Source organism: Staurois parvus, unplaced genomic scaffold (assembly GCF_062004578.1).
Source record: "Staurois parvus isolate SC_StPar_1 unplaced genomic scaffold, SC_StPar_1.0 ptg003342l, whole genome shotgun sequence".
Classification (NCBI taxonomy): domain Eukaryota; kingdom Metazoa; phylum Chordata; class Amphibia; order Anura; family Ranidae; genus Staurois; species Staurois parvus.
In genome coordinates, this window is record NW_028321138.1 from 21,875 (window position 1) to 46,661 (window position 24,787).

The 24,787-nt window shown below is 56.7% G+C and overlaps 2 protein-coding genes across 4 annotated transcripts in view; one reads left to right on the top strand and one right to left on the bottom strand.

The window, feature by feature from the left end:
- Window positions 1–3,489, top strand: part of LOC149428299 (integrin alpha-M-like) — a 25,270-nt gene extending 21,781 nt beyond the window's left edge. The window contains exons 25-26 of the mRNA XM_089667529.1: window positions 188–298; window positions 2,509–3,489. Coding sequence (XP_089523655.1) covers window positions 188–298; window positions 2,509–2,595 — 198 coding nt within the window. The 3' untranslated portion in view covers window positions 2,596–3,489. The remainder of the gene's footprint in view (window positions 1–187; window positions 299–2,508) is intronic.
- Window positions 3,279–23,779, bottom strand: LOC149428300 (ras-related protein Rab-35-like). 3 transcript variants are annotated; one of them, XM_089667530.1, is made up of 7 exons: window positions 23,723–23,779; window positions 18,690–18,902; window positions 17,982–18,032; window positions 15,814–15,937; window positions 15,508–15,632; window positions 9,729–9,853; window positions 3,279–4,614 (listed from the first exon to the last, which is right to left on the bottom strand). In XM_089667530.1, exons 2-7 carry the CDS (start codon window positions 18,742–18,744, stop codon window positions 4,489–4,491), a joined length of 606 nt encoding a protein of 201 aa, XP_089523656.1. In that variant the 5' UTR covers window positions 18,745–18,902; window positions 23,723–23,779; the 3' UTR covers window positions 3,279–4,488. The 3 variants fall into 3 exon arrangements, with proteins under 3 accessions (XP_089523656.1, XP_089523657.1, XP_089523658.1); XM_089667531.1 differs by lacking the exon at window positions 23,723–23,779 and adding an exon at window positions 22,653–22,677; XM_089667532.1 differs by lacking the exon at window positions 23,723–23,779 and adding an exon at window positions 21,855–22,162.
- Window positions 23,780–24,787: the final 1,008 nt, after the last annotated feature.

The following is a 24,787-nucleotide window of genomic DNA, read 5'->3' on the forward strand; positions in this document are numbered from 1 at the left end:
GCCTGGAGGTCTTCTTCATGGGAATGGTAGCCTCTGGTGGAGGTGCCAGTTCTGGGGCAGAGCTCAACTCTACAGGCATCACGATGGCCTGGACCCGGCTCCAACCCCGGGAGAGGACCATGGCTCCTGGGGCGGTAATGGCGGCTCTGATGGGTTCACTGGAAGGACAAATCTTTTTGTATTTCAGACACAGACGGCGCTGGAGATCAGCAAGGAGTACAACTATTACCCCATCATCATCGGCAGCAGCGTGGGGGGGCTGGTGCTCCTGGCACTCATAACCGCCGGCCTGTATAAGGTAAGAGGCAGGTCATTGATTGGTCAGGGTGGTGGGTGTGACCCATGGCCGGCCCGCTGCTTTTTTTAGTCTAAGGGAGGTTTGAGGATAGTAAATGGTCAGTTATTCATCATCTATGACCCGGGACCCAACCGGGATTCCATCAGCCTGCTAGTGATGCAGCGCCGCCTACTGGAGGCAGCACAGACAGCACACAAAACTTGTACATCATTCCTAGAGATCGCAGTGCTGCCACCTACTGGACGCGCATCAGATCGCAGAGCTGCCCCTGCTGGACGCGCATCAGATCCCATTGCTGCCCCCTGCTGGACGCGCATCGGAGCGCAGCGCTGCCCCCTGCTGGACGCGCATCGGAGCGCTGCCCCCTGCTGGACGCGCATCGGGGCGCTGCCCCCTGCTGGACGCGCATCGGGGCGCTGCCCCCTGCTGGACGCGCATCAGAGCGCTGCCCCTGCTGGACGCGCATCGGAGCGCAGCGCTGCCCCCTGCTGGACGCGCATCGGAGCGCAGCGCTGCCCCCTGCTGGACGCGCATCGGAGCGCAGCGCTGCCCCCTGCTGGACGCGCATCGGAGCGCAGCGCTGCCACCTGCTGGACGCGCATCGGAGCGCAGCGCTGCCCCCTGCTGGACGCGCATCGGAGCGCAGCGCTGCCCCCTGCTGGACTCGCATCGGAGCGCAGCGCTGCCCCCTGCTGGACTCGCATCAGAGCGCAGCGCTGCCCCCTGCTGGACTCGCATCAGAGCGCAGCGCTGCCCCCTGCTGGACTCGCATCAGAGCGCAGCGCTGCCCCCTGCTGGACTCGCATCAGAGCGCAGCGCTGCCCCCTGCTGGACTCGCATCAGAGCGCAGCGCTGCCCCCTGCTGGACTCACATCAGAGCGCAGCGCTGCCCCCTGCTGGACTCACATCAGAGCGCAGCGCTGCCCCCTGCTGGACTCACATCAGAGCGCAGCGCTGCCCCCTGCTGGACTCACATCAGAGCGCAGCGCTGCCCCCTGCTGGACTCACATCAGAGCGCAGCGCTGCCCCCTGCTGGACTCACATCAGAGCGCAGCGCTGCCCCCTGCTGGACTCACATCAGAGCGCAGCGCTGCCCCCTGCTGGACTCACATCAGAGCGCAGCGCTGCCCCCTGCTGGACTCACATCAGAGCGCAGCGCTGCCCCCTGCTGGACTCACATCAGAGCGCAGCGCTGCCCCCTGCTGGACTCACATCAGAGCGCAGCGCTGCCCCCTGCTGGACTCACATCAGAGCGCAGCGCTGCCCCCTGCTGGACTCACATCAGAGCGCAGCGCTGCCCCCTGCTGGACTCACATCAGAGCGCAGCGCTGCCCCCTGCTGGACTCACATCAGAGCGCAGCGCTGCCCCCTGCTGGACTCACATCAGAGCGCAGCGCTGCCCCTGCTGGACTCACATCAGAGCGCAGCGCTGCCCCCTGCTGGACTCACATCAGAGCGCAGCGCTGCCCCCTGCTGGACTCACATCAGAGCGCAGCGCTGCCCCCTGCTGGACTCACATCAGAGCGCAGCGATGCCCCCTGCTGGACTCACATCAGAGCGCAGCGATGCCCCCTGCTGGACTCACATCAGAGCGCAGCGATGCCCCCTGCTGGACTCACATCAGAGCGCAGCGATGCCCCCTGCTGGACTCACATCAGAGCGCAGCGATGCCCCCTGCTGGACTCACATCAGAGCGCAGCGATGCCCCCTGCTGGACTCACATTAGAGCGCAGCGATGCCCCCTGCTGGACTCACATCAGAGCGCAGCGATGCCCCCTGCTGGACTCACATCAGAGCGCAGCGATGCCCCCTGCTGGACTCACATCAGAGCGCAGCGCTGCCCCCTGCTGGACTCACATCAGAGCGCAGCGCTGCCCCCTGCTGGACTCACATCAGAGCGCAGCGCTGCCCCCTGCTGGACGCACATCAGATCACTACTGGCAGAGTACAGAACCTACACGGCTGCAGATTTGAAATACAAATGTCAGAACAGCGAGATATGGAATATATATGATCCAATATTTGTGTGCTGTCCTGTCATTGGACGTTCTCCACTCTGGGGTGTGGTCACAGCTCGGAGCACATGTCCAATTTAAAGGAGACATTTTATTTTCAGCAAATCACAATTTTGACCCAAAATGTAAAATCTTTCTGTAAATGTTTATCAGACGTTTAACCCTTTAACTGTCTCTCCTCCCTCCCCCCACCAGCTCGGCTTTTTCAAGCGTCAGTACAAGAACCTGCTGGAGAGTCCTGAGGGCCTGGAAGAGGCTCCTGTGGACCCCCCGATCGGCTGACCCCCGGAATGAGGCTCCTGTGGACCCCCCAATCGGCTGACCCCCGGAATGAGGCTCCTGTGGACCCCCCGATCGGCTGACCCCCGGAATGAGGCTCCTGTGGACCCCCCGATCGGCTGACCCCCGGAATGAGACTCCTGTGGACCCCCCGATCGGCTGACCCCCGGAATGAGACTCCTGTGGACCCCCCGATCGGCTGACCCCCGGAATGAGGCTCCTGTGGACCCCCCGATCGGCTGACCCCCGGAATGAAGCTCCTGTGGACCCCCCGATCGGCTGACCCCCGGAATGAGGCTCCTGTGGACCCCCCGATCGGCTGACCCCCGGAATGAAGCTCCTGTGGACCCCCCGATCGGCTGACCCCCGGAATGAAGCTCCTGTGGACCCCCCGATCGGCTGACCCCCGGAATGAGGCTCCTGTGGACCCCCCGATCGGCTGACCCCCGGAATGAAGCTCCTGTGGACCCCCCGATCGGCTGACCCCCGGAATGAGACTCCTGTGGACCCCCCGATCGGCTGACCCCCGGAATGAGGCTCCTGTGGACCCCCCGATCGGCTGACCCCCGGAATGAGGCTCCTGTGGACCCCCCGATCGGCTGACCCCCGGAATGAGCCTCCTGTGGACCCCCCGATCGGCTGACCCCCAGAATGAGGCGATGGCGGAGTGAAGAGGCGGCGCGGCGTTCACTAGAAAATGTCCTTTATTGTTATTCAGTTAGATGCAAAAATAAGCTTTATATTCTGTACATTCTGAGGGAGACGTTATCTATAGAGACAGGCACCGCGGGGGAGGAGCAAGCTCTTCTGATTGGTCAGTGCAATGTGCAGGGGAGGGCTGGGGAAGCATTGTATTTGTCCAGCTTGTGCAGACAATAAAGGAGGAGCCTTGCCGGATGTCGTGGTGTCAACCTTTCTTCTCGGGGACACCGACCCCCAAATCTGTAGTGACAACCACCCAGAAAATGATGGACAGGCGAATGGTTAACAGACAGGTCATGTGACCCCCAGCACTGGGCATACTTCACTCTGATTGGAGGACGTGACAGACCCAACCTGAACGAGATGTGATTGGTGGATATGCCACCATTAGGACGGCCAGTCAGGTGATCACAGACCAGAATCTGAATATTCAGCATTAAATCCTGAAAGATCCGTCCCCTCCCCCCTCAATCAGCTGCACTGTGTCTGAGTCCGATACTTGGGGCCAAGAGCCCAGGGGCCCCTCTGGAGGTCTTATAGTGGTTTCTGGTCCCTGTACTGGTAACACCTATTGTGTCCCAGCTCCAGAGTGTACATAACTGGGTCCGGCAGGAGAGGAATGCAGACAAGGTCAGGGCTGTGGTTACTTGGTGGTGTTATGTGCACTCAGGAGCTGGTGTCAGAATGAGCTAAGGCAGCCACTCACAGACCCCGGGGGATGGGGAGAGGTAGGCTCCCTGCTCCGACTCCCAGCTCCAGAGTGGTCTTCAGTCTCTGGAAACAACAAAATCAAGGGGGGGGGGGGGGATATAAGCCAGCCATAGGCAATGGACGGACGTTCAGATTGGTTCTTCTGCCCAGACGTGACAGGTTCTCTTTGCATTCATGAGTTTGACAAGTGAAATCTATATAGTACAGCGCCCTCCGCAGGGATTCTGGGACAGTGCAATGGGTGAGCTGGGCTCTACGTCACTGTACAGAGAGTAGGGGTACAGTAAAGACAGAGAGCGCCCCCTACAGAGCGCAGGCAGAAGTCTTCTGAGGACAACGGTCCCCTACAGGGTGAAGATGGCGGTGCTCCACGCCTAGACTGCTCCCGTGTAGAAGACATGTTGGGTCTAGATGGCTATTCCCAGAGTGGTAACTCTTCTCCTCAGTCAGTGGTCCAGTCCCTCCAGGAGGGGCCCCGGGCCCTCAGCAGCATCTCTTCACATGAGGCTTCTTCTTGGTCTTGGTTATGGTGACGACCTCGTTAGGCCGCAGCCTGGCTTGGCTCTCCTTCTTCATCCTCAGGACCAGCCGGGTGACGGACAGGAACATCTGCGGGAGACAGGAGGGGGAAATGGAAGTCTGTATACACGACAAGGCCCCGCCCACTGCGCTGCACCCCCACGGGAAGGAAGGTCAATGCCGGGGTCTAGGACCTTCAGGAGGGAAGAGGTTCCACCTCACACAGCCGACTTCCTGCCTGCAGACGAGCCGATGACAGGAATATGGGACTAAAGAGGACCTGTCTGATCCATCGCAGTCATGGCATCTGCAGACATTTGTAGAGTCATGAAAGCAGCACATTATCCCCCCTCCCCCCCCCCCTCGTACGTACGCCCCGCGGTCACAGGGAGCACAGACTACACAAACACACATTGTGCCGTCTCCGCTCTGAACAACAATCAGCTGTTTCCTCCCCCGCTGGGCCGAGACTCCATAATGGCCCCTGTGTCCCCCATCCCCTCTTCTCTGAATACAGAGGACTGAGCTGGGAGACACGGGCCAGGAGAGTCCCACCCCCAAACTATACAGAGGAGCCAAAATAGGGCCCTTCATATCCGGGGGGCCCCCAAAGAACCCCCTAACACTGAATCTCCACCCTCAATATATTCTCTTAGGAGAACAGTCCCAGGGGAGCCATTAGATACACAGATCCCCCATCATACATGCATCATACATAGATCCCCCATCGTACATAGATCCCCCATCATACATGCATCATACATAGATCCCCCATCGTACATAGATCCCCCATCATACATGCATCATACATAGATCTCCCATCGTACATAGATCCCCCATCGTACATGCATCATACATAGATCCCCCATCATACATGCATCATACATAGATCTCCCATCGTACATAGATCCCCCATCGTACATGCATCAAACATAGATCCCCCATCGTACATGCATCATACATAGATCCTCCATCGTACATGCATCATACACAGATCCCCCATCGTACATGCATCATACACAGATCCCCCATCGTACATGCATCATACACAGATCCCCCATCGTACATGCATCATACACAGATCCCCCATCGTACATGCATCATACACAGATCCCCCATCGTACATGCATCATACATAGATCCCCCATCGTACATGCATCATACATAGATCCCCCATCATACACAGATCCCCCATCGTACATGCATCATACACAGATCCCCCATCGTACATGCATCATACATAGATCCCCCATCATACATGCATCATACACAGATCCCCCGTTGTACATGCATCATACACAGATCCCCCATCATACATAGATCCCCCATCCTACAAAAATCCCCCATCCTACACAAATCCCCCATCCTACATGCATCATACACAGATCCCCCATCGTACATGCATCATACATAGATCCCCCATCATACACAGATCCCCCATCGTACATGCATCACACATAGATCCCCCATTGTACATGCATCATACATAAATCCCCCATCATAAATGCATCAACACAGATCCCTCATCGTACACGCATCAACACAGATCCCCCATCGTACACGCATCAACACAGATCCCCCACCGTACACACATCGATCCCCCACCTTACATACACACATCCCCCATCAACAATGCATCATACATAGATCCCCCATCATACATACACAGATCCCCCATCATACATACACAGATCCCCCACCGTACACGCATCACACACAGATCCCCCACCGTACACGCATCACACACAGATCCCCCACCGTACACGCATCACACACAGATCCCCCACCATACATGCATCACACACAGATCCCCCATCGTACACGTATCATACATAGATCCCCCACCGTACACGCATCACACACAGATACCCCATCGTACACGCATCATACATAGATCCCCCATCATATATACATCAACACAGATCCCCCACCCTACACGCATCACACATCGATCCCCCACCTTACATACACACATCCCCCATCAACAATGCATCATACATAGATCCCCAATCATACATACATCATACAGATCCCCCATGACACATACATCATACACGGCTCCACCAATGAGAGGAAGACTCTGAGAACCCATCAGACCCCAATGGGGAGGAATCTCCTGCTGGATCTCTATACTGACATGGACGGGGGATGGGTGAGGAACGTAAGGACGCCCCATCATTGGATGGAAATGATCGCCCTACAGAGGACTGAATTCACAGACACCCCGAAAATCAAAGTGAAGAAATGATGCAGCAGGCGAGTCCATGTTGGTGAAATGTCATTGCAGCAACTCAGAATGGTCCTCAGTAGTCTGTGTGGCCCCCACGTGCTTGTATGCATGTCTGACAACGTCGGGGGAGGGTCCTAAGGAGACCACGGATGGTGTCCTGGGGGATTTCCTCCCAGATCTGGACCATCACTGAGCTCCTGGACTGTCTGAGGTGCAACCTGGAGGCGTCGGATGGACCAAAACATGACATTCCAGAGGGGTTCTATTGGATTTAGGTCAGGAGAGCGTGGGGGCCATTCAATGGTATCAATTCCTTCATCCTCCAGGAACTGCCTGCATACCCCCCCAGATGAGGCCGGGCATTGTCATGTACCGGGAGGAACCCGGGACCCACTGCACCAGGAGGAACCCGGGACCCTCTGCACCAGGAGGAACCCGGGACCCACCGCACCAGGAGGAACCCGGGACCCACCGCACCAGGAGGAACCCGGGACCCACCGCACCAGGAGGAACCCGGGACCCACCGCACCAGGAGGAACCCGGGACCCACCGCACCAGGAGGAACCCGGGACCCACCGCACCAGGAGGAACCCGGGACCCACCGCACCAGGAGGAACCCGGGACCCACCGCACCAGGAGGAACCCAGGACCCACCGCACCAGGGTGCCATTGTCTAGCCTGTAGAGGTCTGTGTGTCCCTCCATGGAGATGCCTCCCCAGACCATCACTGACCCACCACCACATCGGTCATGCTGAACCATGTTACAGGCAGCAGAACGTTCTCCACGGCTTCTCCTGACCCTTCACGTCTGTCACATGTGCTCAGGGGGAACCTGCTCTCATCTGTGAAAAGCACAGGGTGCCAGTGGTGGACCTGACAATTCTGGGGTTCAATGGCAAATGCCAATCCAGCTCTATGGTGCCGGGCAGTGAGCACAGGGCCCACTAGAGGACGTCGGGCCCTCAGACCACCCTCATGAAGTCTGTTTTTGATTGTTTGGTCAGAGACATTCACACCAGTGGCCTGCTGGAGGTCATTTTGTAGGGCTCAGGCAGGGCTCATCCTGTTCCTCCTTGTACAAAGGAGCAGATACCGGTCCTGCTGATGGGTTAAGGACCTTCTATGGCCCTGTCCAGCCCTCCCAGAGGAACTGCCTGTCTCCTGGAACCTCCCCCATCGTGCGCTCGTCTCCTGGAACCTCCCCCATCGTGCGCTCGTCTCCTGGAACCTCCCCCATCGTGCTCTCGTCTCCTGGAACCTCCCCCATCGTGCTCTCGTCTCCTGGAACCTCCCCCATCGTGCTCTCGTCTCCTGGAACCTCCCCCATCGTGCTCTCGTCTCCTGGAACCTCCCCCATCGTGCTCTCGTCTCCTGGATCCTCCCCCATCGTGCTCTCGTCTCCTGGAACCTCCCCCATCGTGCTCTCGTCTCCTGGAACCTCCCCCATCGTGCTCTCGTCTCCTGGAACCTCCCCCATCGTGCTCTCGTCTCCTGGAACCTCCCCCATCGTGCTCTCGTCTCCTGAAACCTCCTCCATCGTGCGCTCGTCTCCTGGAATCTCCTCCATCGTGCTCGTCTCCTGGAATCTCCTCCATCGTGCTCGTCTCCTGGAATCTCCTCCATCGTGCTCGTCTCCTGGAATCTCCTCCATCGTGCTCGTCTCCTGGAATCTCCTCCATCGTGCTCGTCTCCTGGAATCTCCTCCATCGTGCTCGTCTCCTGGAATCTCCTCCATCGTGCTCGTCTCCTGGAATCTCCTCCATCGTGCTCGTCTCCTGGAATCTCCTCCATCGTGCTCGTCTCCTGGAACCTCCTCCATCGTGCTCGTCTCCTGGAACCTCCTCCATCGTGCTCGTCTCCTGGAACCTCCTCCATCGTGCTCGTCTCCTGGAATCTCCTCCATCGTGCTCGTCTCCTGGAATCTCCTCCATCGTGCTCGTCTCCTGGAATCTCCTCCATCGTGCTCGTCTCCTGGAATCTCCTCCATCGTGCTCGTCTCCTGGAATCTCCTCCATCGTGCTCGTCTCCTGGAACCTCCTCCATCGTGCTCGTCTCCTGGAATCTCCTCCATCGTGCTCGTCTCCTGGAATCTCCTCCATCGTGCTCGTCTCCTGGAATCTCCTCCATCGTGCTCGTCTCCTGGAATCTCCTCCATCGTGCTCGTCTCCTGGAACCTCCTCCATCGTGCTCGTCTCCTGGAATCTCCTCCATCGTGCTCGTCTCCTGGAACCTCCTCCATCGTGCTCGTCTCCTGGAATCTCCTCCATCGTGCTCGTCTCCTGGAATCTCCTCCATCGTGCTCGTCTCCTGGAATCTCCTCCATCGTGCTCGTCTCCTGGAATCTCCTCCATCGTGCTCGTCTCCTGGAATCTCCTCCATCGTGCTCGTCTCCTGGAATCTCCTCCATCGTGCTCGTCTCCTGGAATCTCCTCCATCGTGCTCGTCTCCTGGAATCTCCTCCATGCTCTTGAGACTGTGCTGGGAGACACAGCAAACCTTCTGGCAATGGTACGTATTGATGGGCCATCCTGGAGGAGTTGGACTGCCTGTACAACCTCTGTAGGGTCCAGGTATGGCCTCATGCTACCAGTAGTGACACTGACCCCGGCCAAATGCAAAAAGAGTGAAAAACAGTCAAAAAAGATGAGGGGGGAAAAAAATGTCAGTGTCCTCCACCTGTAAAACCATTCCTGTTTTGGGGGTCGTCTGATTGCTGCCCATCTTGTGCACCTGTTAATTTCATGACCACCAAAGCAGCTGAAACTGATGAACACCCCCCTCTGCGACTTACCTGACCAGATCCATATCCCAGGAGGTTCATGGACTCATTTTGTTTTGAGCAGTGTCTACATTCATCACAGATCCTGGAACTGCTCCATGTAAGGGAGACCTCCGTCTCCACCATTAATTAGCTGAGGACTCCAGAAGGAGATTCAGACCCATGGAACGCAGGAGGTAGCGCTCTACCCTCACCTCTTCTACGTTGCGGTTCTCCTTGGCGCTGGTTTCATATAGCCGCACTCCCATCTGCTCGCTGAACCTCTTGGCGTCCGCCGTTTCCACGCGTTTCCGAGACGGGTCATCGTCTTTATTACCCACTGTGGGAGACAGAAGAGGTCATATAGGAGTGCCGCCCCCAGTGCTCACATCCCACAGATCAGTGACCTCGGCATGCAGACACATTGTTACAGTGATACGGAACAGTGAATGGTTGGGTTAAACAACGAGGAATGGGGGGGGGCTCCATGGTAAAGAAAAATGGTGGCAGTTTGGCTTCAACAAGGTGTGGAACGAGGTTTATGCCTTTCACCTTAATACACGAGAAAGTAGTCAGATGAGGATGGAGAGCCACCTCTGAGAACCCCAAAATACGGGGGGAGGGGGGTTGGTGTTCAGATCTGGATGGAGAACCACCACTTCTGAGAACCTCAATACACTGGGGGGGGGGGGGGGTGGTCAGATCTGGATGGAGAACCACCTCTGAGAACCCCAAAATACGGGGGGGGGGGGCTGGTGTTTAGATCTGGATGGAGAACCACCACTTCTGAGAACCTCAATACACTGAGGGGGGGGGGGGGGGGGTGTTCAAAGCAGGATGGAGAGCCACCTCTGAGAACCCCAAAATACGGGGGGAGGGGGGTTGGTGTTCAGATCTGGATGGAGAACCACCACTTCTGAGAACCTCAATACACTGGGGGGGGGGGGTGGTCAGATCTGGATGGAGAACCACCTCTGAGAACCCCAAAATACGGGGGGGGGGGGGGGGGGCTGGTGTTTAGATCTGGATGGAGAACCACCACTTCTGAGAACCTCAATACACTGAGGGGGGGGGGGTGTTCAAAGCAGGATGGAGAGCCACCTCTGAGAACCTCAATACATGGGCGGGGGGGTGGTCAGATCTGGATGGAGAACCACCTCTGAGGACCTCAATACATCAAATACACTGGGGGGGGGGGGGAATGTGGTCAGATCTGGATGGAGAGCCACCTCTGAGAGCCTCAATACACTGGGGGGGAAGTGTTCGGAGCAGGATGGAGAGCCAACTTTGAGAACCTCAATACATGGGGGAGGGGACCGTCAGATCTGGATGGAGAACCACCTCTGAGAACCTCAATACATCAATACACTGGGGGGGGGAGAATGTGGTCAGATCTGGATGGAGAGCCACCTCTAAGAACCTCAATACACGGGGGGGGTCAGATCTGGATGGAGAGCCACCTCTGAGAACCTCAATACACTGGAGGGTGGTCAGATCTGGACATAGAATGACCTCTGAGAACCTCAATACAATAGGGGGTGGTCAGATCTGGATGGAGAACCACCTCTGAGAACCTCAATACATCAATACACTGGGGGAGGGGGGTGGGGTGAGTGGTCAGATCTGGAGGGAGAGCCACCTCTGAGAACCTCAATACACGGGGTGGGGGTGGGGGGCAGATCTGGATGGAGAGCCACCTCCGAGAGCCTCAATACAAAGGGGGGGTGGTCAGATCTGGATGGAGAGCCACCTGAGAACCTCAATACACTGGGGGGGGGTGGTCAGATCTGGATGGAGAATGACCTCTGAGAACCTCAGTACACTGGGGGGGGGGTGGTCAGAGCAGGATGGAGAGCCACCTCTGAGAACCTCACTACAATTGGGGTGGTCAGAGCAGGATGGAGAGCCACCTCTGAGAACCTCACTACAATTGGGGTGGTCAGAGCAGGATGGAGAGCCACCTCTGAGAACCTCACTACAATTGGGGTGGTCAGAGCAGGATGGAGAGCCACCTCTGAGAACCTCACTACAATTGGGGTGGTCAGAGCAGGATGGAGAGCCACCTCTGAGAACCTCACTACACTTGGGGTGGTCAGATCTGGATAGAGACACACTACTGAAAACTTCAAAATATGCGAAAGTGGATGGATCTGGAGAAACAACTTGAGAACCCAATACATGGAGAAATGGTCAGTTCTGAATGAAGAGCCACCTTTGAACCTCAATACACAAGGAAGTAGTTAGATCTGAATGAAGAGCCACCTCCTAGAACCACAGAACACAGGGAAGCGGTTAGATTTGGATGAAGAGACACCTTTGAACCTCAATACACCTGGAAGCAGGGCCGGAGCTGCCACTAGGCAACCGCCTAGGGAGCACTGCCGCCTAGGGGCACAGCCAGGGCCATTGGTTTCCCTACTCTCTGCCATAGCCGGATCTAGGAGGGGTTAAGATTTAAGTTGTGGCCCCCCCCAGGCTAGTCTTTCCATGGACGCTGTGCCTGGCCGCCGAGTGCCCTCCCCCATCCTCGCACAGAGCAGCCTGGAGCAGTGGAGCCTGCAGAGGAGAAATGACAGGAGAGAGCTGGGAGGTGCAGGCTGTGCTCTCCTCTCCTATCAGTGGAGCAATCCTCCATATAGCAGATGACACGGGATCGCTCGTACATCGCCATGTTCAGCGTCTGAGTCATTCCCCGGCTCCCTGCTGCTGAGAGGTGAGCAGTTATTGGAGGAGAGAGGGGGCGGAGTAATCAAACTGTGTACAGCCCCACCCAAGAGCAATACCTGCTATATGGACGATCGCTCAACTGATGCGAGAGCACAGCCTGCGCCTCTACCTGGTTTCCTGCCTGTATGTTTGGGTGTGGGGGCTTACAGGTTGGGTGTGGGTGGGGGGGGGAGTTTGTACCAGGAGTAGGTTTGGGGGGAGGATTTTATGCTGGGAGGAGTAATTTGAAGGGGTTTTAGCTAGAGGAGGGATTTGTGGGAATTCATCCTAGGTGGGGGGATTGAAGGATTAGGATTGGTGCTGGGAGGGGGGGGAATTGGAAGGGGACGTGCTAGAAGGGGGGGCTTAGGTGGATTTGTGCTAAGAGGCAAGATTGGGGGGATTATGCTAGGAGGGGGGATTTGGAAAAGGATTTGTGCTAGGGTGGAAAATTTGAGAGGAAAGAGGATGTGTGTTAGGAGGGGAAGTTTGGGGAAGGGGGGGGGTGCAATTAGCTGGTCTTGCCTAGAGCACAAAATAGTCTAGCACCGGCCCTGCCTGGAAGGGCCGGTGGTCACATCTGGATGAGGGGGTTGGTGGTCACATCTGGATGAGGGGGTTGGTGGTCACATCTGGATGAGGGGGTTGGTGGTCACATCTGGATGAGGGGGTTGGTGGTCACATCTGGATGAGGGGGTTGGTGGTCACATCTGGATGAGGGGCACCTCTGACAACCTCAATACCTGGAGAAACGGTCAAATCTGGATGGATAGACACCGCTAAGAACTTCAATATGTGCGAATGTGGACAGATCTGGAGAAACAAATGGAGAACCTCAATACATAGAGAGATGGTCAGATCTGGATGGAGAGCCACCACCTAGAACATCAGAACACAGGCAAGTGGTCACATCAGGATGGAAAGAGACCTCTGAAAACATCAATACGTGTGGACGCGGACAGATATGGAGAGACAAATTGAGAACCTCAGTACATGGAGAAATGGTCAGGTCTGGCTGGAGAGCCACCTCTGAAAACCTCAATACACTGGGTGGGGTAGTCAGATCTGGGTGGAGAGCTACCTTTGAGAACTTCAATACGTGCAAAAGTGGACAGATCTGGAGAAACAAATTGAGACCCCAATACATGGAGAGATCGTCAGAACTGGATAGAGAGACACCTCTGAGAACCTCATTACGTGTGGAAGTGCACAGATCTGGTGAGACAAATTAAGAACCGTGATACATGGAAAAGAGGTCGTATCTGGATGGAGAGACATCTCTGAGAACATCAATACATGGAGAAATGGTCAGAGACCTCTGAGAACCTCATTACGTGTGGACATGGACAGATATGGAGAGACAAATTGAGAACCTCAGTACATGAAGAAATGGTCAGGTCTGGCTGAGAAGCCACCTCTGAGAACCTCAATAAACTGGGGGATGGTCTGATCTGGATGTCGAGACACCTCTGAGAACTTCAATATACTGGAGGGTGGTCAGATCTGGATGGAGAGCCACCTCTGAGAACCTCAATACAATGGGGGGGGGGGGGTCATATCTGGATGGAGAGCTACCTTTGAGAACTTCAATATCATACTTCCCCCAGCTTTTTGAGATTGGAACGAGGGACACCCATTAGCAAAAGTATGTAGGCATAGGACACACCCCCTGACACGCCCCCTTAAAGGAGAATTATACGGAAGACATGATTAGTTGAACCCACAAGTGCTTTTTTTTCCATTAATATTGGCTTCTGACATTTACAAATGCAGCAATTTAGAAATCGGATGAAAGGTTTCGCACCGGGAAACACTTTCTGAAAGATAAAAAGTGTATTTTATATACAACTATCTAGATCCGACCAAAGTGAGGGGCAAATGAGGAGGACAGAGGGACTTTGTTTCAAATCAGGGACAGTCCCTCAAAACGAGGAACAGTTGGGAGCTACACAATATGTGCGACAGAGGACAGATCTACAGAAACAAATTGAGAACTAAATATATGGAGAGATAGTCAGATCTGGATGGAGAGACACCTCTGAGAACCGCATTACCAGTGGAAGTGGACAGATCTGGAGAGATAAACTGAGAACCTCAATACTTGGAAAAGTGGTCAGATCTGGATGGAGAGAGACACCTCCTAGAACCTCAGAACACAAGGAAGTGGTCAGATCTGAATGAAGAGACATCTCCGAGAACATCTATACATGGAGAAATGGTCAGATCTGGATGAGTAGACACCTCTAAATCTCAAAACACGGGGAAGTGGTCAGATCTGGATGGAGAGACACCTCCTAGAACCTCAGAACACAAGGAAGCGGTCAGATCTGGATGAATAAACATCTCTGAGAACATCAATACACAGAGAAATAGTCATATCTGGATGGGTGGACACCTCTGAATCTCATCCCTGGATGAAGAGACACTTTGGAGAACCTCAATACACCTGGAGGTGGTCAGATCTGGATAGAGAACTACCTACTGGAACCTCAGAGCACAGGGAAATGGTCAAATCTGGCTGAGAGACATCTCAGAGAACAGCAATACACAGAGAACTGGTCATATTTGGATGAAGAGAAATCTCTGAAAACATCAATACATGGAGAAATGGTCAGATCTGGATGGGTAGACACCTCTGAATCTCAAAACATGGGGAAGTGGTCAGATGTGGATGAAGAGACACCTCTGAGAACCTCATTATGTGTGGACGTGGACAGATCTGGAGAGATAAACCGAGAACCTCAATACTTGGAAAAGTGGTCAGATCTGGATGGAGAGACCTAGAACCTCAGAACACAAGGAAGTGTTCAGATCTGGATGAAGAAACATCTCTGAGAACATCTATACATGGAGAAATGGTCAGATCTAGATGAGTAGACACCTCTAAATCTCAAAAAACAGGAAAGTGGTCAGATCTGGATGAAGAAACATCTCTGAGAACATCTATACATGGAGAAATGGTCAGATCTGGATGGGTGGACACCTCTGAATCTCATCCCTGGATGGAGAGACACTTTGGAGAACCTCAATACACTGGGAGGTGGTCAGATCTGGATGGAGAGCCACCTATTGGAACCTCCAAGCACAGGGAAGTGGTCAGATCTGGATGGAGAGCCACCCTGGTGTGAAAATAGCCGCCCAGTTATACCTGTAAAGTAGGAAGACAGGCCTACCAGAAGGGTCCAGTCTGACCAGAGAGCCCCCAAACCATCCTACATACACCCCTATAATATGGTCCCACCATAACCCACAGATGTAACCCCGCAGAGCCCCCACACAGATCCTCACCGAGGACGGTGCACACGGAGTCGCAGTTCTGGGTGATTTCATGCAGCCATCTTTTGACGTTGACGAAGGATTCTGGGTTGGCGACATCATAGACCACAATGACTCCATGAGTGTTTCTGTAATACCTGGGGAGGAAAACATCACCAATCAATGGAGTGACCTCACCAAGAGTCCCCCCAATTCTCCAGCCTGCACCCCAATATACAATTCCCCATGTCAGACCCAGATAACCATGGAAACCCTGCAACACCCCACACCCCCACAGTCCCGTCCACCACATGTCCTCCCCTCCCCCACATGACTTACGTTGAAGTGATAGTCCGGAACCTCTCCTGACCCGCCGTGTCCCAGATCTGCAGCTTCACCCGCTCCCCGTCCAGCACCAGAGTCCGGATCTTGAAGTCCACCCCGATCGTAGTGATGTAACTGCCTGAGGGCAACAACAAGGGGGCAGAGACGGGAGGGGAGGAGTCATACATACAAGGAACGTCCAGAGGGGGGGACCGGGAGGGGCCCCGGGCAGAGGGAGGGAGACACACTGGGAGGGGCCCCGGGCAGAGGGAGGGAGGGGATGAGTCATACATACAAGGAACGTCCAGAGGGAGGGAGACACACCGGGAGGGGCCCCAGGCAGAGGGAGGGAGACACACTGGGAGGGGCCCCGAGCAGTGGGAGGGAGGGGATGAGTCATACATACAAGGAACGTCCAGAGGGAGGGAGACACACCGGGAGGGGCCCCAGGCAGAGGGAGGGAGACACACTGGGAGGGGCCCCGAGCAGAGGGAGGGAGGGGATGAGTCATACATACAAGGAACGTCCAGAGGGGGGGACCAGGAGGGGACCCGGGCAGAGGGGGAGAGACAACTGGAGGGGACCCGGACAGAGGGGGGGAGAGAGACACCGGGAGGGGACCCAGGCAGAGGGAGGGAGAGACACCCCGGGAGAGGTCCCAAGCAGAGGGAGAGAGAGAGAGAGAGAGACACCCGGAGGGGACCCGGGCAGAGGGGGAGAGTGAGACGCCGGGAGGGGACCCGGGCAGAGGGGGAGAGTGAGACGCCGGGAGGGGACCCGGGCAGAGGGGGAGAGTGAGACGCCGGGAGGGGACCCGGGCAGAGGGGGAGAGTGAGACGCCGGGAGGGGACCCGGGCAGAGGGGGAGAGTGAGACGCCGGGAGGGGACCCGGGCAGAGGGGGAGAGTGAGACGCCGGGAGGGGGACCCGGGCAGAGGGGGAGAGTGAGACGCCGGGAGGGGACCCAGGCAGAGGGAGGGAGAGACACCCCGGGAGAGGTCCCAAGCAGAGGGAGAGAGAGAGAGAGAGAGACACCCGGAGGGGACCCGGGCAGAGGGGGAGAGTGAGACGCCGGGAGGGGACCCGGGCAGAGGGGGAGAGTGAGACGCCGGGAGGGGACCCGGGCAGAGGGGGAGAGTGAGACGCCGGGAGGGGACCCGGGCAGAGGGGGAGAGTGAGACGCCGGGAGGGGACCCGGGCAGAGGGGGAGAGTGAGACGCCGGGAGGGGACCCGGGCAGAGGGGGAGAGTGAGACGCCGGGAGGGGACCCGGGCAGAGGGGGAGAGTGAGACGCCGGGAGGGGACCCGGGCAGAGGGGGAGAGTGAGACGCCGGGAGGGGACCCGGGCAGAGGGGGAGAGTGAGACGCCGGGAGGGGACCCGGGCAGAGGGGGAGAGTGAGACGCCGGGAGGGGACCCGGGCAGAGGGGGAGAGTGAGACGCCGGGAGGGGACCCGGGCAGAGGGGGAGAGTGAGACGCCGGGAGGGGACCCGGGCAGAGGGGGAGAGTGAGACGCCGGGAGGGGACCCGGGCAGAGGGGGAGAGTGAGACGCCGGGAGGGGACCCGGGCAGAGGGGGAGAGTGAGACGCCGGGAGGGGACCCGGGCAGAGGGGGAGAGTGAGACGCCGGGAGGGGACCCGGGCAGAGGGGGAGAGTGAGACGCCGGGAGGGGACCCGGGCAGAGGGGGAGAGTGAGACGCCGGGAGGGGACCCGGGCAGAGGGGGAGAGTGAGACGCCGGGAGGGGACCCGGGCAGAGGGGGAGAGTGAGACGCCGGGAGGGGACCCGGGCAGAGGGGGAGAGTGAGACGCCGGGAGGGGACCCGGGCAGAGGGGGAGAGTGAGACGCCGGGAGGGGACCCGGGCAGAGGGGGAGAGTGAGACGCCGGGAGGGGACCCGGGCAGAGGGGGAGAGTGAGACGCCGGGAGGGGACCCGGGCAGAGGGGGAGAGTGAGACGCCGGGAGGGGACCCGGGCAGAGGGGGAGAGTGAGACGCCGGGAGGGGACCCGGGCAGAGGGGGAGAGTGAGACACCGGGAGGGGACCCGGGCAGAGGGGGAGAGTGAGACACCGGGAGGGGACCCAGGCAGAGGGGAAGGGGAGACACCGGGAGGGGACCCAGGCAGAGGGGAAGGGGAGACCAGGAGGGGAGGGAAGAAGGAATAATGGGGGTGTTGCTCTCACCGGAGAAGGAATTGTCGGAGAACCTCAGCAGCAGGCTGCTCTTCCCCACACCTGACAGGGAGGAAGAAAGAACCAATCATCATCCAGATCTCAGGACGGAGTATTCTGATTGGATAAAACAAATTCCACACATAACAGAACTCTTTCATTCCCCCCCCATCAGCTTCCTTCAATCAGTGCAGGGACCCCATGTACACAGCGGGGGAGGGGGGGCATATTCATGGTAAACCTTCCACAAAGTTGGAGTTTCCCTTTAAATCTGATTGGAGGCGGAGCTCTGGGCTGCTCAGCCGCCTGACAGGAAATTCCAGAGAGAAGGTGGAAAGGAGTCATGTGACCAGAGAGGAAGTCCCCACTCTGCAGCCGGCCCATGACCCAAAGTGACCTCACTGTCACCATCTGCCTCCGCGGAGGGACGGGGGTCCGCACACGGGAGGGGGGTCCGTACATGGGGGGGGCCACAACAGCATCACTCTTCGTGCACAGCATTGTGAGATCCAAGTGTAGTGCGCCTGTCAGGGGGTCCCGGAATATGGAGCACAGTCACATCTCCAGGAGGTCAGGGACAGCAAACATGACCTCACACAGTCCGGACCCGCCAAGAATTAGTGACCCCCAAAGGAGGGGTCCAGGAGGGCGGGGCCTACACAAGGGTCCCTAGCTTGGATAAAGGCCCCCCCCCCCCCGGAATATACCCGCTGCACTTACCAGAGTCCCCAATCAGAAGTAGTTTGAACAGATGGTCGTAGTCCTTGGCAGCCATCTTGAATGCATCTGTCGTAGGTTCAGTCAGTCTTCCATCCGATGTCACTGCATCTCCCCCGCATCGCCCTCCGGGAGCTCAGTGCTGCTCCTCCCCCACCGCACCGGTCCTGGACGATCCCAGAGGAGAGGAAGGAAGTCGACGATTCCCAGAGATTCCTGAACAAAGAACCAGCGTGAGACGGCACAGCCGACCGCGCACCACACGCACCCTGCACGCCGACCGCGCACCACACGCACCCTGCACGCCGACCGCGCACCACACGCACCCTGCACGCCGACCGCGCACCACACGCACCCTACGCACCCTGCACGCCGACCGCGCACCACACACACCACACGCACCCCACACATCACACGCACCACACACATCGACCACACGCACCCCACACATCACATGCACCACACGCCGACCGCGCACCACACACACCACACGCACCCCACACATCACACGCACCCCGCACGCACCACACACATCACACATCGACCACACACACCACACGCACCCCACACATCACACGCACCCCGCACGCACCACACACATCACACATCGACCACACACACCACACGCATCACACGCACCCCACACATCACACGCACCCCGCACGCCGACCGCGCACCACACGCACCACACATCGACCACACACACCCCACACATCGACCACACACACCCCACACATCACACGCACCCCGCCACACACAGTAGTCTCTCTCTCACACAGAGTAGTCTCTCTCTCTCTCACACACACAGAGTAGTCTCTCTCTCACACACACACACACAGAGTAGTCTCTCTCTCTCTCACACACACAGAGTAGTCTCTCTCTCTCTCTCACACACAGAGTAGTCTCTCTCTCTCTCACACACACAGAGAGTAGTCTCTCTCCCACACACACAGTAGTCTCTCTCCACAGAGTAGTCTCTCTCTCTCTCTCTCTCTCTCTCTCTCACACACACACACACACACACACACACAGACAGAGTAGTCTCGCTCTCTCACACACAGAGTAGTGTCTCTCTCTCTCTCACAGAGTAGTGTCTCTCTCTCTCACACACAGAGTAGTCTCTCTCTCTCACAGAGTAGTGTCTCTCTCTCACACACAGAGTAGTCTCTCTCTCTCACACACACACACACACACAGAGTAGTCTCTCTCTCACAGAGTATTCTCTCTCTCTCTCACACACACAGTAGTCTCTCTCTCACAGAGTAGTGTCTCTCTCTCTCACACACACACACACAGAGTAGTCTCTCTCTCTCTCTCTCTCTCACACACACACACACACACACACACAGAGTAGTCTCTCTCTCTCTCACACACACACACACAGAGTAGTCTCTCTCTCACATAGTATTCTCTCTCTCTCACACACACACAGTAGTCTCTCTCCACAGAGAAGTCTCTCTCTCTCTCTCTCTCTCACACACACACACACACAGACAGAGTAGTCTCGCTCTCTCACACACAGAGTAGTGTCTCTCTCTCTCTCACAGAGTAGTGTCTCTCTCTCTCACACACAGAGTAGTCTCTCTCTCTCACAGAGTAGTGTCTCTCTCTCTCACACACAGAGTAGTCTCTCTCTCTCACACACACACACACACAGAGTAGTCTCTCTCTCACAGAGTATTCTCTCTCTCTCTCACACACACAGTAGTCTCTCTCTCACAGAGTAGTGTCTCTCTCTCTCACACACACACACACAGAGTAGTCTCTCTCTCTCTCTCTCTCTCACACACACACACACACACACACACACACACACACAGAGTAGTCTCTCTCTCTCTCACACACACACACACAGAGTAGTCTCTCTCTCACATAGTATTCTCTCTCTCTCACACACACACAGTAGTCTCTCTCCACAGAGAAGTCTCTCTCTCTCTCTCTCTCACACACACACACACACACACACACAGAGTAGTCTCGCTCTCTCACACACAGAGTAGTGTCTCTCTCTCTCTCACAGAGTAGTGTCTCTCTCTCTCACACACACAGTAGTCTCTCTCTCACACACAGAGTAGTCTCACACACACACACAGTAGTCTCTCTCTCACAGAGTAGTCTCTCTCTCTCTCACACACACACACACAGAGTAGTCTCTCTCTCACAGAGTAGTCTCTCTCTCTATCTCTCACACACACACAGAGTAGTCTCTCTCTCTCTCTCACACACACTTACACAGAGTAGTCTCTCTCTCTCTCTCACACACACACACACACACACAGAGTAGTCTCTCTCTCACATAGTATTCTCTCTCTCACACACACACACAGTAGTCTCTCTCCCACACACACAGTCCACAGAGTAGTCTCTCTCTCTCTCTCACACACACACAGAGTAGTCTCGCTCTCTCACACACAGAGTAGTCTCTCTCACACACAGAGTAGTGTCTCTCTCTCTCACACACAGAGTAGTTTCTCTCTCTCTCTCACACACAGAGTAGTTTCTCTCTCACACACGCAGAGTAGTCTCTCTCTCTCCACAGAGTAGTCTCCCACACAGAGTAGTCTCTCTCTCTCACACACACACACAGAGTAGTCTCTCTCTCTCCACAGAGTAGTCTCTCTCTCTCTCTCTCACACACACACACACACACACACACACACACACAGAGTAGTCTCTCTCACACACACACAGTAGTCTCTCTCTCTCTCTCTCCACAGAGTAGTCTCTCTCTCTCACACACACACAGAGTAGTCTCTCTCTCTCTCTCACACACACACACACACACACACACAGTAGTCTCTCTCACACACACACACACACACACACACACACACAGAGTAGTCTCTCTCACACACACACAGTAGTCTCTCTCTCTCTCTCTCCACAGAGTAGTCTCTCTCTCTCACACACACACAGAGTAGTCTCTCTCTCTCTCTCACACACACACACACACACACACAGTAGTCTCTCTCACACACACACACACACAGTAGTCTCTCTCTCTCCACAGAGTAGTCTCTCTCACACACACACACACACACAGAGTAGTCTCTCTCTCTCTCTCTCCACAGAGTAGTCTCTCTCTCACACACACACACAGAGTAGTCACACACACACACACACAGTAGTCTCTCTCCACAGAGTAGTGTCTCTCTCTCCTGTACTCACCGCCCCGGGCCGTCTCTCTCTCTCCTGTACTCACCGCCCCGGGCTCTCTCTCTCTCTCTCTTGTACTCACCGCCCCGGGCTGTCTCTCTCTCTCCTGTACTCACCGCCCCGGGCTGTCTCTCTCTCTCTCCTGTACTCACCGCCCCGGGCTGTCTCTCTCTCCTGTACTCACCGCCCCGGGCTGTCTCTCTCTCTCTCCTGTACTCACCGCCCCGGGCTGTCTCTCTCTCCTGTACTCACCGCCCCGGGCTGTCTCTCTCTCCTGTACTCACCGCCCCGGGCTGTCTCTCTCTCTCTCCTGTACTCACCGCCCCGGGCTGTCTCTCTCTCTCTCTTGTACTCACCGCCCCGGGCTGTCTCTCTCTCTCTCTCTGTACTCACCGCCCCGGGCTGTCTCTCTCTCTCTCCTGTACTCACCGCCCCGGGCTGTCTCTCTCTCTCCTGTACTCACCGCCCCGGGCTGTCTCTCTCTCTCCTGTACTCACCGCCCCGGGCTGTCTCTCTCTCTCCTGTACTCACCGCCCCGGGCTGTCTCTCTCTCTCCTGTACTCACCGCCCCGGGCTGTCTCTCTCTCTCCTGTACTCACCGCCCCGGGCTGTCTCTCTCTCTCTCCTGTACTCACCGCCCCGAGCTGTCTCTCTCTCTCTCTCCTGTACTCACCGCCCCGAGCTGTCTCTCTCTCTCTCCTGTACTCACCGCCCCGGGCTGTCTCTCTCTCTCTCCTGTACTCACCGCCCCGGGCTGTCTCTCTCTCCTGTACTCACCGCCCCCAGGCTGTCTCTCTCTCCTGTACTCACCGCCCCAGGCTGTCTCTCTCTCCTGTACTCACCGCCCCAGGCTGTCTCTCTCTCCTGTACTCACCGCCCCAGGCTGTCTCTCTCTCCTGTACTCACCGCCCCGGGCTGTCTCTCTCTCCTGTACTCACCGCCCCGGGCTGTCTCTCTCTCTCTCTCTCTCTCTCCTTTACTCACCGCCCCGGGCTGTCTCTCTCTCTCTCTCTCCTGTACTCACCGCCCCGGGCTGTCTCTCTCTCTCTCTCTCCTGTACTCACCGCCACGGGCTGTCTCTCTCTCTCTCTCCTGTACTCACCGCCCCGGGCTGTCTCTCTCTCTCTCTCTCCTGTACTCACCGCCCCGGGCTGTCTCTCTCTCTCTCCTGTACTCACCGCCCCGGGCTGTCTCTCTCTCTCTCTCCTGTACTCACCGCCCCGGGCTGTCTCTCTCTCTCTCTCCTGTACTCACCGCCCCGGGCTGTCTCTCTCTCTCTCTCCTGTACTCACCGCCCCGGGCTGTCTCTCTCTCTCTCTCCTGTACTCACCGCCCCGGGCTGTCTCTCTCTCTCTCTCCTGTACTCACCGCCCCGGGCTGTCTCTCTCTCTCTCTCCTGTACTCACCGCCCCGGGCTGTCTCTCTCTCTCTCTCCTGTACTCACCGCCCCGGGCTGTCTCTCTCTCTCTCTCCTGTACTCACCGCCCCGGGCTGTCTCTCTCTCTCTCCTGTACTCACCGCCCCGGGCTGTCTCTCTCTCCTGTACTCACCGCCCCGGGCTGTCTCTCTCTCCTGTACTCACCGCCCCGGGCTGTCTCTCTCTCCCTCCTGCACTCACCGCCCCGGGCTGTCTCTCTCTCCCTCCTGCACTCACCGCCCCGGGCTGTCTCTCTCTCCCTCCTGCACTCACCGCCCCGGGCTGTCTCTCTCTCTCTCTCTCTCCTGTACTCACCGCCCCAGGCTGTCTCTCTCTCCTGTACTCACCGCCCCGGGCTGTCTGTCTCTCTCTCTCTCTCTCTCTCTCTCTCTCTCTCTCTCTCTCTCTCTCTCTCTCTCTCTCTCTCTCTCTCTCTCTCTCTCTCTCTCCCTCCTGTACTCACCACCCCAGGCTGTCTCTCTCTCTCTCCTGCAGTCTCGGCTCCTCCTCTTCCTCTCTTATTTCTCCACCCAGAAATATTCATCTGGAGGCTGAGATAGGAAAGGATTATCCAGCACACAGCCAGCTGGGGGAGGGGGGGAGGTTGTCTCTGGACACTGATAGTACTGCAGACTAATACCATCTATTTCCCTTCCCTCGGAGGATCTCCCGCAGACTATTACCACCTATTTCCTCCCTCGGAGGATCTCCCGCAGACTATTACCACCTATTTCCCTTCCCTCGGAGGATCTCCCGCAGACTATTACCATCTATTTCCTCCCTCGAAGGATCTCCCGCAGACTATTACCACCTATTTCCCTTCCCTCGGAGGGTCTCCCGCAGACTATTACCACCTATTTCCCTTCCCTCGGAGGATCTCCCGCAGACTATTACCATCTATTTCCCTTCCCTCGGAGGATCTCCCGCAGACTATTACCACCTATTTCCTCCCTCGGAGGATCTCCCGCAGACTATTACCACCTATTTCCTCCCTCGGAGGATCTCCCGCAGACTATTACCACCTATTTCCTCCCTCGGAGGATCTCCCACAGACTATTACCACCTATTTCCTCCCTCGGAGGATCTTCCGCAGACTATTACCACCTATTTCCTCCCTCGGAGGATCTCCCGCAGACTATTACCATCTATTTCCTCCCTCGGAGGTATCTCCCACAGACTATTACCACCTATTTCCTCCCTCGGAGGATCTCCCACAGACTATTACCACCTATTTCCTCCCTCGGAGGATCTCCCGCAGACTATTACCATCTATTTCCTCCCTCGGAGGTATCTCCCGCAGACTATTACCACCTATTTCCCTTCCCTCGGAGGGTCTCCCGCAGACTATTACCACCTATTTCCCTTCCCTCGGAGGATCTCCCGCAGACTATTACCACCTATTTCCTCCCTCGGTGGATCTCCCGCAGACTATTACCACCTATTTCCTCCCTCGGTGGATCTCCCGCAGACTATTACCACCTATTTCCTCCCTCTGAGGATCTCCCGCAGACTATTACCACCTATTTCC